This window comes from Sminthopsis crassicaudata, chromosome 6 (assembly GCF_048593235.1).
Source record: "Sminthopsis crassicaudata isolate SCR6 chromosome 6, ASM4859323v1, whole genome shotgun sequence".
Classification (NCBI taxonomy): domain Eukaryota; kingdom Metazoa; phylum Chordata; class Mammalia; order Dasyuromorphia; family Dasyuridae; genus Sminthopsis; species Sminthopsis crassicaudata.
In genome coordinates this window covers 173,442,148-173,461,233 of record NC_133622.1, presented here as the reverse complement: position 1 = coordinate 173,461,233, position 19,086 = coordinate 173,442,148, and the positions used below count along the sequence as shown (strand labels likewise).

The following is a 19,086-nucleotide window of genomic DNA, read 5'->3' as shown; positions in this document are numbered from 1 at the left end:
GGCTATTTCTGAAAATGTACATCTCCTTTTGTATCTCTGTAAGTATTCCTTACTAATTCTAACTGCAATGATTTATTTGTGTAAAAACTTTCTAATTTTATTATATTCCTAGGTGCCCAATTTTTCTCCTGTATGCTTTTCTTTTTCTTGTTTAGTAAAGAACTCTTCCTGTATCTATGGTTGTGAAATTTTTCAATTACTTCTTCCCATTTTGTTGGGGTTATGTGGCCTTTTACATCTTGATCATGTGTCCATTTGGAGTTTATTGTAGTTATGCTATAAAATATTGATCTAAATTAGAGGTTCTCAACTTTAAGTCCGTGATCTGTAAGGATCTCTGGGATATTTATAAAGTGCTTACATAATACCTGATACATACTAGGTGCTTAATAAATTAATCCAACCTTTCTTCATTTTGGTAGAGTAATTCTTATATATGTTCTATGTGTGTCTAGATTCCTACATATTTTATACGTTTTGTGATTATTTTGAATAGAATTCCTTTTTCCTATATTCTTCTGCTGGGTTTTGTTGATAATATTAGAGAAAGCCTATTGATTTGGGAAGGGAAGGAATGAGTATATAGTGTTTGCTAATGCTTTCCAAATATTAACTCATTTGCTGGGGGGACTGAGGGAGAGAAGAGGCTTATTTTTGATAAATTGCTTTAAATAATTGTTTCATTTTAGTATTTAAATAAATTTAGAATTGTTTGAAGTAAGAAAAGATGAAAGAAAGTTGGAAGGCATGTCTTACTTTGATGATAACAAAGCATACTATAAGCTATGTAGTGTTGTGGAAGCTTTGTTATACATGGTGTTTTAAAAATTAAATTGATGTGATTTCTGATTATTTTCCAAACACTTGCCATAATGAAATTTTTAGATGCTTTGAAGACTTAGAAGTCAGGATTTGTTAAAACAAATCTAATCTTATTTTAATAGAAAGTGCAAGTGGTTTGTAATCACAAAATCTGATCTATTGCTTCTAAAATTGGTCGGTTTTATAGTTTTGCCAAGGATTGTGACATTACTATTCTCTTCTGTCTGCATTTTACCTGGCTTACCTTGTTTGCACTGAATCTTTTATAATGTGAGCTATTTGAAGGCAGGGATTATTTTTGCCATTCTTTCCATATACACTCAGTGCTTGGCACATATAGTACATGCTTAATAAATGTTTATTGTCTTGATTTGATTAAGCCAGGTATGATCCAAATTAAAATCCAGAGAGGCATGATGATTTGTCCAGAATCATGGGCATTTCATTCAGAGCAAGAGTCTTATGGAGTCTTGGAGTTTATATTTAAACTCTGAGGTATCTTTGTTCAGATAAAAAATATATATATAACATTTTTTGAATTTACATTCTGAAATTGTTACTATATTTATAATTTAAGCGTATTTGAAGGTACAAATTATTAGGTTCTATCTACATTATGCTTTGAAAATTCAAAATTAATATAATTAATCCCAGATAGATTCCACATTATGCTTTGAAAATTCAGAATTAATGTGTTTTTTTTTGTTTTTGTTTTTTTTTTGTTGAGGCAATCGGGGTTAAGTGACTTGCCCGGGGTCACACAGCTAGGAAGTGTTAAGTGTCTGAGATCATATTTGAACTCAGGTCCTCTTGACTTCAGGGTTGTGTTCTATCCACTGCGCCACCTAGCTGCCCCAGAATTAATGTTAATACTTAAATGTTTTACAAATTTTTCTAGAGGTTAATCTATTTATTAGGTTATCTCTCCAACTCTAAATTTGGCTTTTCTCCTGGGAAAGGGTTGACATCTTTAATCTTTTTTTTTAGTAGTTGGATTTTTAAACATCTTTGTTGCATGCCCCAGAAATTCCCCTTTTTCCCCAAACAAGATAGGCAATCAGTTTTCAGGATGACCAGGTTTTCTAGAAAATCGCATTTGGTTATGCTGCTTTTAGCCTTTTCTCTTTAGATAAGCCATGTTGAAATGAGTTTTTATTTCTCCTTATGATTTTTAGTTATTTTCATGAGTAAGAATCACATTCTGGTCATTTGAGGAAGAGATTTTGTTTTTCTAAAGGTATCATCCCATTAAATAAAACTTTATTAAGGATATGTTAATTTTTCTCTTTTATCACTACAATTATGGCCTTCGTATAATGAAATCATTTGTCTTATAAAAGTAAAGAAAAAATTTTCAAAACTATTTTGTATTAAAAAGGTAAGCAATAATCATAGTAACCTTTGTTTTAATAAATTCATGTTTGCTAACAGCTGGAATAAAGTAAAAGTTGCTAAGAAAAACAGTTTGGAAGGAATTAGCCTTGGGCCAGCATCTTATCTTATACCACATATTACAATAAATTCCATATTGAAATTTATGATCTAAATATAAAAGATAATATTATAAAAATATGAGAGAAGATAGAGGGAAAAAGTTGTACAAGAACATATCTTGTGCAACTGTAGCCTTTATTGCTATGCTTTGATCAGGCAGGAGAATATATGTGAGTCCATGAGGGCAAGGACCATCTTATTTTTAATTTAAGAAAAATGTGTATCTTCAGGCATGTAATTAATAATTAATCATTAAGTTAATCATTAAGTGCTTGTTGATTGATTATTTTTAGACATTTTTTTCTGATACAAAGGACTTCAACATTAAAAATTCTAAAGTTATATATGAATCTCTAAAATACTGCTAAAATTTTGAAATCCCATTTCATTTTACTTTTAAAGTTTCATTAAGAGCAATAACCCAGAAGAAATAATCTTTATCTCCAGTTTTGACCTTTTTAAAGATGCAGATTTACCCACATCTGTCAAGAATGTATCTCCTTTTGTATGTCCATTAGTACCTCAAACTGGAATGTCCAAAACTGTTCTTCCTTAGCTTGTACAACTTAACTAGGCATAGAAGTGATCAGCCAATCACTTGGTATTTATTAAGTGCCTGCTGTTTGCCACATATTGTTTAAATGCTGGGAAACAGATATTAAGAATGACTTCACATAACCACAGTAATGTTTTTTGATCTTCAACAAATAATCCTATGTAATAAATCCCTTCACTGTCTGTGTAATAGGCACCACCCTCTGTGTTCTCAGTTGATTCTTTGAGAAAATGAAATTGTTCCTAATCATTGAGGTTTTAACCAAGCACTTATATGGTCTTACTATCAAAGTTTCAACTTAATTTACTTCTTTATTTTTCTTTTGTAACCTTTTAAAGTTTTAAGTTCCAAATGCTGTACCTTTCTCCACCCCACAAAGAGGGTAAGCAGATGTAGATTTATGTAAAGCATTTCCATATTTGTATAAGAAGACTCAAATAAAAAATAAATGAAAAAAAGTGAAAAATAGTGTGTCAGTCTGTAGTCCACATCAGTTTTTTCTTTGGAGATATTCATTAGTCCTTGGATCATTGTTTTGCTGAGAATAGCTAAGTCATTTATAGTTCTTCACCAAACAGTATTGTTGCTGATGTATACAACCTTCTCCTGGTTCTGTTTACTTCAGGTTTTTCTTAAATCTTGCTTGTCATTTCTTGGAGCACAATAATATTCCACTACAATCATATACTACAGCTTGTTTAGCCATTCTCCAGTATGAGCATCCCTTTGATTTTCAGTTTTTAATACCACAAAAGGAACTGCTATAAATATTTTTGTATAAATAGGTCCTTTCCCCTTTTTTGAATGTCTTTGGGATATAAACCAAACATGCTCACTGTTTTTTAACCTCAAATATCTCACTATTCCCCCTCATGTAGACACAAATTTATAGATTTCCAGAAATGCTAGAATTTATCTTTATTGCTATGTTTTTATCAGGCAATAGAATATATTGTAAATCCATGAAGGTAGGGATTATCTTATTTTTAATTAAAAATTTTATTTTTTTTTTTGTATCTTCAGGGCTTGGCAACATAGGCCTTCATTAAATGCTTTTTGATTATTTTTAGACCACTTTTTTTTTTTTTTTTTTCTGGTATAAAGCACCTAAACATTAAAAGTTGTAAAGTTGTATTTGAATATTTAAAATGTTGCTAATATAATATATAACCAGTACTTTTTAAAGTTTCAATAAGGGCAATAACCAGAAATATTTTTATCTGCAGTTCTGACCTTTTCTAAGGTACAGATTTACCCATATCTGCCAAGAATACATTTCCTTTTTTTTGTAAGTCTATAAGCACCTCAAACTCAGCCTGTTCAAAACTATTACTTCCCTATAGTTTCATCAATTTTCTATTGTTGACATAAACATTTTAATTAGTTTCTTATGTTAGAAAGTTTAGTGTTTACCCCTTCTTTTACTTCTCTTCTCCAATTAGTTACTAGTTTAGCATCCAATGTGTGGAAGAAAATGTATTTAGGATGAGGAGTGATAAGTTAAAAAAATTGAAAAAGTTCCTGCCCTTAGGGCAGGTTTAAGGGGAGCTATGCAATCTGTTTACAAATAAATAAATGCAAAATAATTTGTGGAAGAAATCTAATTCAATTAGGGAACAAGTACATGTGCCAAAACACTTTGCTAGATGGCCTCACTCTAAAGGAGTTTACATTTCAGATAAAGAGACAAGCAGTACATATAAAAATATACACAGAAGAAATACAAAATAAATACAGGAAGTTTGGGAAGAAGGACACAAGCATTTGGGTGAATCAGGAAAGTTTTATGTAGGTGATATTTGTGCACTCTTGAAGAAAAAGAGGGATTCTTTGTATTGAAAGTGAGGAGAGAATGTTTTCTAGGCATGGTGGACAGCTATTGCAAAAGTAGGAGGCCAGTTTGGCTGAACATAAAGTGGGGGAAGAAAATGTCATATAATGAAGTAAGAATGTTAGGTGAGAACTAGGTCCTGAAGAGCTGGAAATGCCAATCAGAGGAGTTATGTTTTATCCTAGAGACAATAGTGTCTCTAGCTTGATGTACAAACAGATCGTTACCTTCCAATTTTTGGCTACTATAAAAAGTCAAAAATATTGTCTATATTGACTTTTTCCCCCTCTTTATTTTGATTTCTTTGGGGCAAATAGTACGGCTTGGTCAAATGGTCATAGTCTAGTAACTTTCAGAACATGATTCTAAATTGTTTTCCAGAGTGACTAGAACATTTCATAGCTCCTGCAGTGCTTTAATGTATCTGTTTTCCTACAGGCACTTTAGAGCACTGACATTTTCCTCTTGTTATTTTTCCCAGTTTAATAGCAAAATATATATATATATTTTTGATAGGTTGGAAGTAGAACTATAAAGTTGCACTTTTCTAATTATAACATTTTTTTTTCATGGTGGCTATTATGAATTTCTTCTTTGAAATCAGTTCTTTGCCCATTTATATATTGAGGGTACCATTCACTATGTAATTTTTTTGTAAATGTTCTATATTTGCTCTTTTCTATCAGTATACCATTGAATGTTTTGTATAGTAGTATACACAGAAATCACTCAGAATTCTTTAGAAGCTGTAAGTAGCAGAAGTAATCTGGTCAGTGAACCTTTGCTAATAGACAGGTGAGCCATAAAAGAATATTTGCCACTGTGATGGAGATTTAATGCAGAGCCTATATTAAGTTAGAATTACTTGAGGTTAGTGGGATCTTCTAATGGGATCTTGTTTGGGTCTGCCGTTGTGTTGATTGCCAAGCCCTAAAGACATTTCAGAGCCCCTGGAAGAGATCTCTATTCACTTAAAAGGGGTTGGTTTGTCTGTCCACACTGCAAAGAATTAAGTGAATCAAGAATGTTATTGACCCAGATTCAATTTACATTTTAATGGTTACCTTCTAGAGCTTGTCTGTCAGTCTATAAATCTGTGAGAGCTTGCAAATGGAAGTGAGCTGTATTGCTTTTAGGAAATTTCAAAGTTTTTTTATTTCCCAAAAAAGCTGCAATCCCATCTTTTCATTATTAACATTTTACTGATTTTGCTAGATAGCAAGATATGGATAGTACTGCCTCCTAATAGCTAAAGATGAGTACTACAAAGAGACCCACAGCTCTCTGGTAGATATGAGGCATGAGGATCTATGGATAAGAATAGGAGGTCGCTCTCAAGGGGATTGTTTTGGAGGGTGATGTCTGAATCCCTGGAGATTGATGAAAATTACTGAGAGAGTGTGTAGAAAAAGAAGATAAGAGAACCCAGGACAGAGACTCTATGAGGCTAAAGAGTAATAAAGGTAAAACCTGGCAAAGGGGACTGAGAAATAGTGGCCAGATGAGGAAGAAAAGAATGAAAATGAGGCAGCATCAAGAAAGGCTTATGAGAGGTGGGATGGGGATAGAGGTAAAAGCAGGAAGCTCAGCAGTATCAAATCTTTGAAAGAAGTTATGGAGGATGAGGACTTAAATAAGGCCATCTTAATGAATAATTTATAATTCATTGTTAATCTTGAAGAGAACAGTAAAAACCAATTACAAAGTTTGAGAACTGAGTGGAGGTGTGAAAGTGAAGGAAAAGAAGGTTGACAGTAGATACACTTGTTCCTAAAGCTAACCTTGGTTAATCACTTCCTCCTGTACAACCATGGGCCTAACTTGTTATTATATGTTGTTTGTCTCAAATAAATTGACATTGTTCATCTATATGATGTTTCCTTTGTTATGGGTCAAACTAAACTCAATGATTTTAGATATCTTCTAGGAGATACTGCCTTATTCCAAGACCAGATGCAACCAAGGAGGAGTATCTGAAGGATCTTAACCATTCTGTGCTGGATTTCATATATCTCTTATAGTAGTATACACCTTGGGAAACATAAATCTTCCTGTTTTATGCTTTCCCTAAAGTTGATGCATAAAGTGTGGTTGAAAGATCCATTTATTTTGTTATATCTTTCAAGGAATGTTAAATGGTTTTGCTGTCATATAGATATGAGATTTCTTATTGGAAGAGACTCTTAATGTAGGTGTTTTGTTCTACTAAATCAAATGCTTTTTCATAATCAACAAACAAGTACAGTGGGATCTTGTTTTCTTTACATCTATAAGTCATTTGTGGAATAGTAAAGATGTGGTCCATTGTTATCAATTGCTTGCAAAAGCCTCCTTGTTCCCTCTTACATTGCTTATAAAAGCCTCCTTGTTTCCTATTAATACTCTTAATGAAGACAACCTTAATCTGTGTAATGAGAACACATAAAAGTTCTGTATATTTGAAAAGTATTTAAGTTGGTGGTAATGTTCTTAGTTGCTTTTTTTTTTTTCAGTCTACTGACTGTTATTAGGTATAATATTTTAAAATTTTAATTTAATTGGCTTTAAAATATTTAGAAAATGATTTTTTATTGTTTAATTTTTTAATTTAGTTTACTTGTTTAATTTTAAGAATTCAGATTTTAAGTTTCTGTAGTTCTGTACAGTCCTTTAACAATAGAATGTTTAAATATTTGGAAGATAATTGCTTGGCTGGATTAAATTCCTTATTTTTTGAATGAAGAAAGTGACATCCAAAAGGAGTGATATGCCTAGTCATGCCACAGATTAGCTAAAGTCCAAGCTAGGGGCTCTCATCCACTGTTCTTTTAAGGGAAAATATATCCATCCATCTATCCATCCATCTCTATATATATATATATATATATATATATATATATATATATATATATATATATATATATATATTTAATTTCTTGTTTATACTTTGCTTGCATTGCCACCTGCATTTCCATTAGCCCTCCCAGAGAACCATGTCTTATAACAAAGAATGTTTTCTAAAGGAAAAAAAGATCTAGCAGCTTGAAACAAAAGATAAGAAATCTTACCAGGAAGACATATAATTGACCAAATAGAAGCTAATGATGCCATAAGACATCAGAATTTTAATAATCAATTTAAACAAATAGCAAAAACAGCTGACCTGGAGATTATAAAGGAAAGATAATTAAAGAATCATTGAATTTTACTTGTAAATTCACAACTAACAAAGGAGTGTAGTCATCCTTTTTCAAAAAGTTATGAAAGAAAACTTCCCATATCTCTTAGAACCAGATGGCAAAATAGAAATGGAAAGAATCTCCAATAACCTGAAAAAGTCCTAAATGAAAATTCCCAGTAATATTATTGCCCAAATTCAGAGCTCCTAGGCCCAAAGCAAAAATATCACAAGCACCCAGCAAAGAGTCTGTACTAAGGCGCTACAGTCAGAATCACACAAGATTTAGTAGGTACCATTTCAGAGGAGTGAAGAACTTGAAATAAACTCCTACAAAAGGCAAAAAGATCTAAGTTATAATAAAGGCCTCATTTCCAAAATATATAGAGAACTGACTCTTAATTTATAAGAAATCAAACCATTCTCCAATTGATAAATGGTCAAAGGATATTATAACCAGACAATTTTCAGATGATGAAATTGAAAGTATCCACTCATATGAAAGAGTGTTCCAAATCACTACTGATCAGAGAAATGCAAATTAAGACAACTCTGAGAGACCACCACTACACACTTGTCAGATTGGCTAAGATGACAGGAAAAGATGATGATGAATGTTGGAGGGGATGTGGGAAAAAACTGTGACAATGATGCATTGTTGGTGGAGTTGTGAAAGAATCTGGAGAGCAATTTGGAAACATGTCCTAAAAGTTAGCAAACTGTGCATACTTTTTGACCCAGCAGTACTACTACTGGGCTTATATCCCAAAGAAATACTAAAGAAGGGAAAGGGACCTGTATGTGCCAGAATGTTTGTGGCAGCTCTTTTTGTAGTGGCTAGAAACTGGAAAATGAATGGATGTCCATCAATTGGAGAATGGTTGGGTAAATTATAGTATATGAACATTATGGAATATTATTGCTCTGTAAGAAATGAACAGCAGGATAAATACAGAGAAGTTGGAGAGATTTGCATGAATTGATGCTGAGTGAAATGAGCAGAACCAGAAGATCACTATACACTTCAACAACAATACTGTATGAAGACGTATTCTGATGGAAGTGGATATCTTCAACATAAAGAAGATCCAGTTCACTTCCAGTTGATCAACGATGGACAGAAACAACTACACCCAGAGAAGGAACACTGGGAATTGAATGTAAACTGTTTGCACTACTATCTTTCTACCCCGGTTACTTATACCTTTGGAATCCAATTCTTACCATGCAACAAGAAAATTGGTTTTACACACATATATTGTATCTAGGTTATACTGTAACACATTTAACATGTATGGGATTGCCTGTCATCTAGGGGAGGGAGTAGAGGGAGAGAGGGGAAAATTTGGAAAAAAGAATACAAGGGATAATGTTGCAAAAAAAAAAAAATTACTCATGCATATGTACTGTCAAAAAATTATAATTATAAAATAATAAAAAAATGATCTAGGTTATGACTTAAGAGTACTTTATCCAATAAAATAGTATTTTTAAATTTATTAATTTATTTATTTATTTATTTATTCATTTATTTATTTATTTAGTTTGAACTCAGGTCCTTCTGATTTTAGTTCCAGTGCTGTACCTACTGAGCCACCTAGTTGCCCCTTGCAAATGATTCTTAAAAGAAGAATGGAAAGGGAAGGGTAGGAGGAATATATTAGAAGGAGTGGTGAGAGAATAGGGACAATTATTTCCTATAAACATAGTACAAGTAGAAATCTATACAACAAGGAGCAGGCTGCTGGCTGGAGAAAGTCTCACTTGAACCTCATTTTTTTTTTTTTTAATAGTTTTTATTTACCAGATATATGCATGGGTAATTTTACAACATTGACAACTGCCAAACCTTTTGTTCTAATTTTTCCCCTCCTTCCCCTCCTCCCCCCAAGATGGCAGGTAGACCAATACATTTGAACCTCATTCTTATTTGAACCGGTCAAAGGAGAGAAGAGTACACATGCACGTAACTTGCATACCAAAATACATTTGGCCAACAAAAACTCAAGAGGGAAAGGAGAATAAAAAGAAGAGGGTAGATTAAGGGAAGGATTAGTCAGAAACCAAAGAAACTCTTAAAGCAGGGTCAGGAAACAGAAGAAAAAAACTTAAGAGAAGTGATGGAAAAACATGCAGTTAGCACTCACAGTGGTGGATATGAATGTGATGAATTTATCTGTAAAACAAAAGATAGCAGTTTATATTAGGAACTAGAATCCAACAATATGTTGTTTATAAGAAACAAACCTTAAACAAAAAGCTTCAAACAAGGTTAAAATAAAGTACTGGAACAGAATCCATTATGTTTTAGTTAAAGTAAAACAGGCAGAGGTAGCAATATAATCTCAGATAAAATAATAGCAAACAGACCTAATTAAAATAAACAGGGAAGCTACATTTTGCTGAATAGACAACAAATTGATATAAATTCTCTACATATATGGGGCAGCATCTAAATTCTTAAAGGAAAAATAAAATGAGCATTAGGGAGAAAAAATAGGGAGTAGTAGTGGGGAACCTTAGTTTGTCCACTAAAATTTAGATCAGTGTTAAAAAAAAAAGGAAACAAAAAAGTGAAGGACCTGAATAGAATTTAGTAAGTTAGGCACAATAGACCTGTAGAGAATATTGAATGGGAATCGAAAGAAATATGCTTGTTTCTTAGCTGTGCATGGCACTTTTACAAAATCTTACAACTACAGAAATACAAATGAAAGGGCCTTTGAAGGAAAGATTAAAAATTAATTGAAAACAAAATAAATCATAAAGAATCCATGGGTCAAAAAACAAATCATAGAAACAATAGCTTTTATTAAAAATAGTGATAGTAAGACAATATTACAAAATTTTGACATGAGCCAAAGTAATATTTTAGAAGTTATCTCTAAACATTGCCATCAATAAAAGAGAAAGAGCAGATAATGGACAGGAATTTAAAAAACAATTAGAAAAAGGTACTGAATACTATTGTGCTATAAGAAATGATACAAGTGGCTTCAGAAAAAATCTAGGACTTATGTGAATTTGATGCAAAGTGAGGTAAATAGAATCAGAACATTTTATATAGCAAAACTAATATTGAGACAATAACAACAATATAAAGACAATTTTGAAAGATATATACTATTCTGTCTAACAGAAGAATACCAACTAAAGATCTTAATCTAAACTAAATAAAAGGAATAAAATTAGCTGTTAAAAAAAGATCAAAAGAGACGGGGGTGGGGGGGTGGGGGTGGAGGTAAGAACTGGACTTGATGTATTCACAAGAGAATTTTATCAAACTTTGGAAGTACAGCTTACACCAAAGTTAACACTTTTCTAGTCTTAGTAACTAAGCTATGGAAAGGTAAAACAGTGAATGAGAACTTCAAGCCAAAATCATTAATGAATAAATTGGGTTTATACCAATGATACAAGGATATTTAATTTTGAGAAAATAGCCAACCTAATTAATCATGTTAAAAACAAATCTGACACTTCCTCATTATGGAGAATTAAATGCAGAAAAAAAGTTTTTGACAGAGTACCACATTTATTGTTGCTAAAAACTCTTATAAAATATAGGAACAGAAGGATTTTAAAAATATGATAAAATGAGTATCTAAAAATAAGCAGTATATGTTATGGAGAAGTCCTAGAAGTTTTCTTAAAAATAGAGGAGTACAGGAATTTTCCTACCTTTTCTCCTTTCTCCTCTTCGTCTTCTTTCTTCTCCTCTTCTTCCTCCTCCTTTTTCTCCTCCTTCTGAGCCTTCAAACCTCACAGTCTGAGAAGGTTGGTACTAAAGGTTAATAGCCCCCATTTTATGATGAAGTAACTGAGAGATTAAATGACAATCAGTAGATACTTTGATATATTCAATAACTTGTTCAAAGTTACAAACCTAGCATCTGATGGAGTAAAGACTCTACTCAAAATTTGGTCACCAAAGTCAGTGTTTTTTCCTCACCACAATAATCGCCCTTTTAATGATACTAAAAATAAGAATTTTGAATTCTGTATTTTGATTCACCACTAATTTAACTAGCTAATTCATGTCAAGTCATAACTATGCTTTATTTCAAATTATATCAGAATATCGCTTTGACCAAAGATCTCAATATTAACAAAACTTGGTGATTTGTTTTATTATCAGTTTTGTTTCATCTAGCATAGTATTTTACATAGTAGTTTTAGTAACTTAATAAATGTTTGTTGAACTGATTATTTTTGGTCAGTTTTATTAGGATTAAAATAATTAGCTCTATTAAGCATTCTATCACTATTTCTTAATGCTATTGGTAATACTGCCATCCAACTTGTTATCCTGTTTTGTGGCTTTGTAAGAGAGTAGTCTAAACAAAAAATATTTTGCAGAAGTTGACACATTATTTGCCTAAGGCTATATTTAAACTAAGACTGAAGGGTGGTTAGCAGTAGAAATACTATCTATTTAGAGAGACTAGTTTCTTTTCTTTCATTTAGAATCTTTTCTTTGTTTATATCCTTTTTCTTTTTAGTATTCACTCCACATTTGGTATTTATTCATTGTGAAAAGCAAAATGTGATCAAATGCAATTTAACCTGTTTATCATTTTCTTCTTGCATGATTTCACTGACAGTTTTATTCATTATGTGTTACTCAATTTTAAGACTTTGAATTCCTTTAGCCTTAGATGCTGATTCTCACAATGGATCAAAGGAAAAATGATAGCTTTGTTCCAAGTATCACTCAATTGGAAGATTTTCTAACAGAGCATAACTCCAATGTAGTTTGGCTTCTTGTAGGTAAGTGAAACTTTTATTCTGTCTTACCATGTTTTAGATAAGTTGTTAAATGCGGAAAACACATCTATTTTGATGCTGTAAATTTTTTTTAGCTAAATCATTGCTTGAGAAAATATATTTCAATTCTTTTGAGAATGTCTTTTCTGAGAAGACTAAAACTCTAGTAGTGCCAAAGAATTGTTCTGAAAAGGGTTGGAAGAGAGCATTTATGTGGTTATCTATGATGTATGATATACTACTCATTGCCTCTATTTAATGTTAATGGGGAGGTTAAGGCAATTAAATACTATATATGTACGACATAGATGTATATAGGTATTATGACACTTCAGATTATAATAGGCACCGGTATACCTGTGCTAATAATATCTTATGTTAGTTCGCAAAAACATAATTTTATGGAAATGTGGTATCATAGGAGCCATAAATGTTATTAATATAATAGTATTTAATAGAGTGATAATCAAATCAGCATTACTATTGCTGCTGGGAAAGACAAGTCGGTCTACCTACCATCCATTGGCTCTCATATGTGAATGCCTGTGATTCATTAGCTGATTGTCTAAGTTAAAGCATGATTCCCTGACCATTTTCCTTTCTCCTCATATTTAAGTCAGTCATTCAATAGACATTTATTAAACTCCTAAAACAAAGATATTCCCTCCATTCAGGAAGTGTATAATCTAATGTAGTATAGATAACACAAAAAAGGAAGCAAAGATGAGGATGGGGTAAAGAAAGGGCATGATGCAGAGTTCCAAAGATGTTTTAAAAATCCTTGTAACTGGTGGGAAATGGGAAGGAAAATTACAAAGCCCCCTCTTTAAATAGAAATCCTCCAATCAAAGGTAGGATACTGAGGAGATGTGACGAGTAGGCAGATTCAGTCTTGCAGGATAATGAGATTTTCCTAGGGAAGGAATGCATGGTGGAGAAATCAAAAGATGTCCAAAAATAGTATAGTTAGTGGGAAACGGGGAGAAAAATCTCTGCTGGTCAGTAAATATTTTAAAAGTACCTACTGTTTGCCAGGCATTGTACTAAGTGCTGATGATACAAATACCAAAAAAAAAAAATGGACCTTGCTCTTAAGGAACTCATGATTTAATAATGTTAACAATATTTTTTAAAAAATCATTATCATGTAAAATTTTATATTAAAATCTGAAAACCACTTTTAATTTATGCATCATAAAAAAAAATGGCAGGAAGATTTGGCTCACATGTCATAGTTTGCTGGCCTCTGGTCCAGATGCTTGCTGAAGTCTTCTCCAGTTGTAAAATTCTGTGATTTTGTGTTTCAAGACATCACAGATGTGAGTATTTATGAACTATATTTTCACTGAAGAAGTCACAGTAGAACATCACTTTTACTCTTTTGTTCTATGACATTTCATTAAAAGTAGGTTATTAGCTAATTAGCCACAAAGTTTCAAGTACAAGGCAACCTATATTTAATATAGTAAGTTTCTAATTAGACTGAAGTTGCTCTTATTTCTATCCATTTTGTGATACAGACTGTTGATTAAATATCATGAGAAGTTTTTTTTTTTATTTGTTGGTTTGTTTTTTTAATGGTGAAGGCCTAGTTGAGAAGAACTTCTTTGGAATTGAATCTGGAATCTAGGTGTGTGATTGCATGCAGAAGAAAGGAGGAAGACATGTTGTTCTCATGGGCCGGGGCAGAAACTGCTGAGGAAGAAAAAGGAAAGTGAGGGTCAGAGAGAGGACACTGTCCCATGGCTGCTCAGAACTATTTGCTCTTAGCTTTTTGCCTTTACTGACTAATCTTTGAAGGAAAGGAAAAGAAATAGACAAGCCAAAATTACCATATGGTTCAAAAGTCCCATTTACTAAATTACATGTGAATGACGACTATGGTAGAAATAAATTGAATTGCCATTCTTTTAAATTTTTTCCTCCTTAATTTGCCATGTACAGTTGAAGATAACAAACAAAAATGCATGAAAAACTTGTTCATTTTTTCTTAACAGCTACAATTTTGTCCTGTGGGTGGATTATATATCTCACTTATTATAATTCCCGGAATGTTGGACTTATCTTAACGTTAGTTCTTAACAGATGGTACAAGAATGGCTACATCCATATTGGTAAGTTCTTCCTGAATTGTCTATCTCTTTCAATCTGGTAAGTCAGTTAATTTCTCAATGTCCCCTTTCCTTGTCTATAAAATGAAGGGGTTGGTCTACATGACCCCTTCTCACTTTAAATTTGATTCCTTAATCTCTTTGTTCTACTCTTTTCCCCAACTCAAAAGTGTATTTGATAAAACCATATTTCTGGGGCAGCTAGGTGGCACAGTGGATAGAGCACCAGCCCTGAATTCAGGAGGACCCAAGTTCAAATGTGGTCTTAGACACTTAACACTTCCTAGCTGTGTGACCCTGGGCAAGTCACTTAACCCCAGCCTCAGAGGGGGGGGAAACATATTTCTTTACATTTGTTCTGAAAGTTATATTTCATAATGGTTCATCTGCTTTACGGAGTTTTTCCTACGCAGCATATTTCTTAGTAGTGATTGTATATTCTTCAGCTTCTACATCAATCATTGGAGTAGAACCATATTGTTCTTTGTTGTACCTGAAAGAAGCAGGCAGAGGGCCTGATAAATAGTAGTATAAGTTGTAGAGCCATTGAGATCTTTGGTGGTCTAAATATTCATACCAAAGAAATTATGAATTGGTGAGGTTTAAAAGTATGTGAGGGTCTCTGTCTTTTTAAAAAAAAAATCATTTAGAAGCACATTCTAAATCCCAGATTATTGATTTCTTAAGCCTCAATTAGGTTTTGATAATTCTGAATTTGATATAATTCTTGTCTTAACTTTAATTTCCTATGCATCATTCTGTAGAAAATAAAGATGATGATATAACTGGATTGGAAGTGAAAAGAAACACTTCAAAGAAACACATCCTTATCTTCACTTTGGAAATGGACATTTAATGTACAATGTCATAGTCTAATTGAGAAGGGCAATATTACTTAGATGATAGAATTTGAAAGCTCAAAGGAATATTGGGAATTGTCTGACTGTATTTTAGAGATATAGAAGCTGAGAATCCTAGAGCTGATATGACATACATGCCCACAGTCACACATCAACTTAATGGGAGAGCAGGAATGGAACATGCCTTGAGCTAGGAGATACATTTATACAGCTTTCAATCATAGATATGCTAATTCTATGGCTTATAGGTTGGAAGGAATGGTCTCCAGAATTTGGTTCTCTTGACCAGATTATTACTGACACCTAACTTTGGTGTGCTTTCCTCTTATCTTAAGCAAGTTTGGTTATAAAAAATTTTTATGAAAGGACATTCTTACTTAATAAAACTTCTAATTTCTATAAATACTTGAGGAAGTAATACATTTTAATCTCTTTGAAAATTAACTTTGTTTTTACAATAATTAAAACTTGCATTTTCATTTGCTCTGAATTAGTGAGATTTTTACTATTTTTCAACTTTAGTAAAATAGGAAAGATGATGAACTAATAAAGAAATTAAATAATTTATTTTGAAAGTTCTTAATGTTTTTTTGGATAGCTCTCATAATGAAATTACATCTAAAAGATGACTCTTCTGGCCTTTTTCTTCCAACAGGTTCGTTTTCTTTTTCTGTCCTTTCTGGAAAAGTGATGGTTCGAGAAATCTATTACATCACTGAGGATATGTCTGTTAGGTGAGAAAAAATTTTTTAACTTGTACAAATGAATAATGACTTGATGCAAATTCCTAGCTGATAAATTTGTACCTTGTTTCATTGTTTTATTAATAATGATATATTTATCAGACAAATTGATTCACATCATTATGTTCTTGACTAAATCTTAAGACTTAAATATTCTTGTATACATATAAAATTTCAGTTTCTAGGGCTTCCAGGTATCTATAAACCAAGATAATTTTAATATAAAAAGTAAAATTTTATTGATCTGAAAATCAGAATGAGTACATATTTGGGGAATCTTCAATACTTTTAAGCTTAAACTCACAACATCCCATTTGCAGAAAATATTGCAATGGACCTCAGAGGTCATATAGTCCCAGTTATACCTGGACAAGAATGCTCTATAACACACCTGAACCATTTTCCTTAAACCTCCTAAAGCAACTCATTCTGCTTCTCAATAGCACCATTAGAAAATTGGTGCTATTAGAAAGCACCATTTTTTCTTTTTTCATCAAACTTTCAAAATTTTCATCAAAACTTTCATGGATATTCATTTAGAAATCACATTGACTTTTTGTGGAGTCCCCATTCTGTTAATTAAAAAAAAACTTATAAAAACTCTTCTTTCTATTAGACTTATCATCATCATCCTTACATAGGGTTGGAGACCCCTCTATTGCTACTCACAACAGCCCATCCCCGAAGGAATAAGGAAACTCTTTGAACATTTCTTGGTACCCAAAGAGGTGATACAGCTTTGTGAAATTCACACAGCTAGCATGATGCCAGGCTGTGTCCAACCAGAAGCTTGTTTAAGAGTTGCAAGACATTTTCTTTAACAATATTCTCATTCTTATTAGGTTCTCAGATCAGTGGCACAAAAAAGTCTGTTTGAACCTATAATGTGTTTTGATTACAATGTTAGTTAGAATGTAGAATATAACTACCATTTATAACAAGTTTGGGAAGGGGAGACTCAAAAGTTTAGGCTCCCAAACCGGTGTCATGAAGTGTCTCAAAAGATTTTGCAGGCTTGAACCCAGTCAAGGGGCAAAGTTTTATTGTAATTGTAATGCCATTACAAGTGGATTAAATTATAAGGGAATTCAGCAGAGAAACAGAAGCTAGGAAATATATTTATACCACTTTCAATCATATTCCATGGCTCATAGGTAGGAAGGAGTGGTCTGCAGAATTTGGTTCTTTTGACCAAATTATTACTGACAAAATTACGTCAGCAATGATTTGAAGAGTGGTCTATTTACTATTGTTCCAGGAGTTTGATCTGTGGGAGTTTCCCCAGAAGCTATCTTACTAAGGAGTGGTCAGAATCAGACAGATTGGGTATGGGAGGCAGATTCCAAAGTTAGAACATTTAGGATATACTGACTTACTGTTAGAACAGAAGTCCTCTCTCCTTCTCCTCTCCCCTCCCCCCCAAAGTCAGGGGATCACAAAATCATATCAATTTTTTTTTTTTTGAAAAATCATGTCAGACTTGATTTTTGGTATTTTAGGAATATATTATATTTCTTGTCATCATCTTACACCACTGCAGCTTTAGTAACAGGATGAGAAATTTGTGCCTCCCTTTCCTGGCATTGGAAGTGGGGTTATTTGCACATGGAAGGTTCTGTAGTAGAGAAGTCATTGGTGAGGGTAGAGATGAAGATTTTGGAGGAGCTTGGACTTCTAGCTTATTAAGGGAAGGAAAACTGGCAACGTGAGGAAAAGTCTTGGGAGCTTGTAGGGAATGAGTTTGTCATCTTCCTTTCTCTTCTCACTTTTCTTTTACCATCTAAGGGAAACTCAGAGTAACCCACCTTCCCCTTCCACTTCACCCCTAAATGCCTGATAATCTAGAAGTCGAGATGCTGGGGCTGTGAGAACAATAGTAGGCAAAGTCAATAGGCATTAGTAAAACATATATGTCCCATCCTTCTCCCTGCCCTACAGCATCTTTTCCCTATAATGTTTGCCAAATTTCTGTTCCCCAATTCTGGGACTGAATGAGAAACAGAGATGAGTCATAGAGGTGATAAGACTGGGGATGATTGGTGGAAGAGTCAGGGCAGATTGAACAGAGGATGGCAAGGCCTGCTGATGGGAGGGGAATAGGAGGAGAAGGGACCTCCCCTTATTGATAGTTTGTATATAAAGGCCATATGTAGTTTAGATAAATTTGGGTTAGTATTGTCTATTGGCACAGCTAATTGTGGATTATATTTAGGTACAAAGCTGGGGTGTTGTGTATATATGTGTACATGTGTGTACATATTTATATGTTTGTAATTTATCTTATTCAGAATTCAAGATGGATTTATCATTTTTCGGTGGTGGAAAATGTATAACCCCAAACAGAAGCAACATGGTGAGTTTTACCATTTTAAAAAAATATATATTCAGTCCTATTCCATGACATACTTTGAATTATCAGTTTTTAAATTTAAGGATATTGGAGTGGTTTACATTGGGTTACGTATGGAAATATTAATTAAAAAAACAGATACAGAACAGTATGAATGAATTAATGTACATTCTTTGCTGTTTTTAAGAACTCTGTAATGAGGCAGATATCTTTCCTTATTTATTTAAGGAGAAATATAAATAACGTGCCTTGATTTCCCACCCACTCCTTACTACCACATAGGTTAAATGTGTGTGTGAATATAGATTATATGCTTTCTATTTTTATTGGATAGTTGAAGGTGAAGGAAATTCAGAAAAGGCCAGGAGAAATGGGAGGCTGCCAGTATTTTGAGT

General features: G+C 32.8%; 1 protein-coding gene across 7 annotated transcripts in view; it reads left to right on the top strand.

Moving 5' to 3' along the window:
• BLTP1 (bridge-like lipid transfer protein family member 1) overlaps positions 1 to 19,086 on the top strand; it is a 232,472-nt gene that overhangs the window by 7,577 nt on the left and 205,809 nt on the right. For all 7 annotated transcript variants that reach the window (XM_074274114.1, XM_074274117.1, XM_074274118.1 and 4 more), the window contains 4 exons: positions 12,513 to 12,630; positions 14,625 to 14,741; positions 16,254 to 16,332; positions 18,630 to 18,694. In XM_074274114.1, the coding sequence (XP_074130215.1) occupies positions 12,519 to 12,630; positions 14,625 to 14,741; positions 16,254 to 16,332; positions 18,630 to 18,694 (373 nt within the window). In that variant the 5' untranslated portion in view covers positions 12,513 to 12,518. The remainder of the gene's footprint in view (positions 1 to 12,512; positions 12,631 to 14,624; positions 14,742 to 16,253; positions 16,333 to 18,629; positions 18,695 to 19,086) is intronic.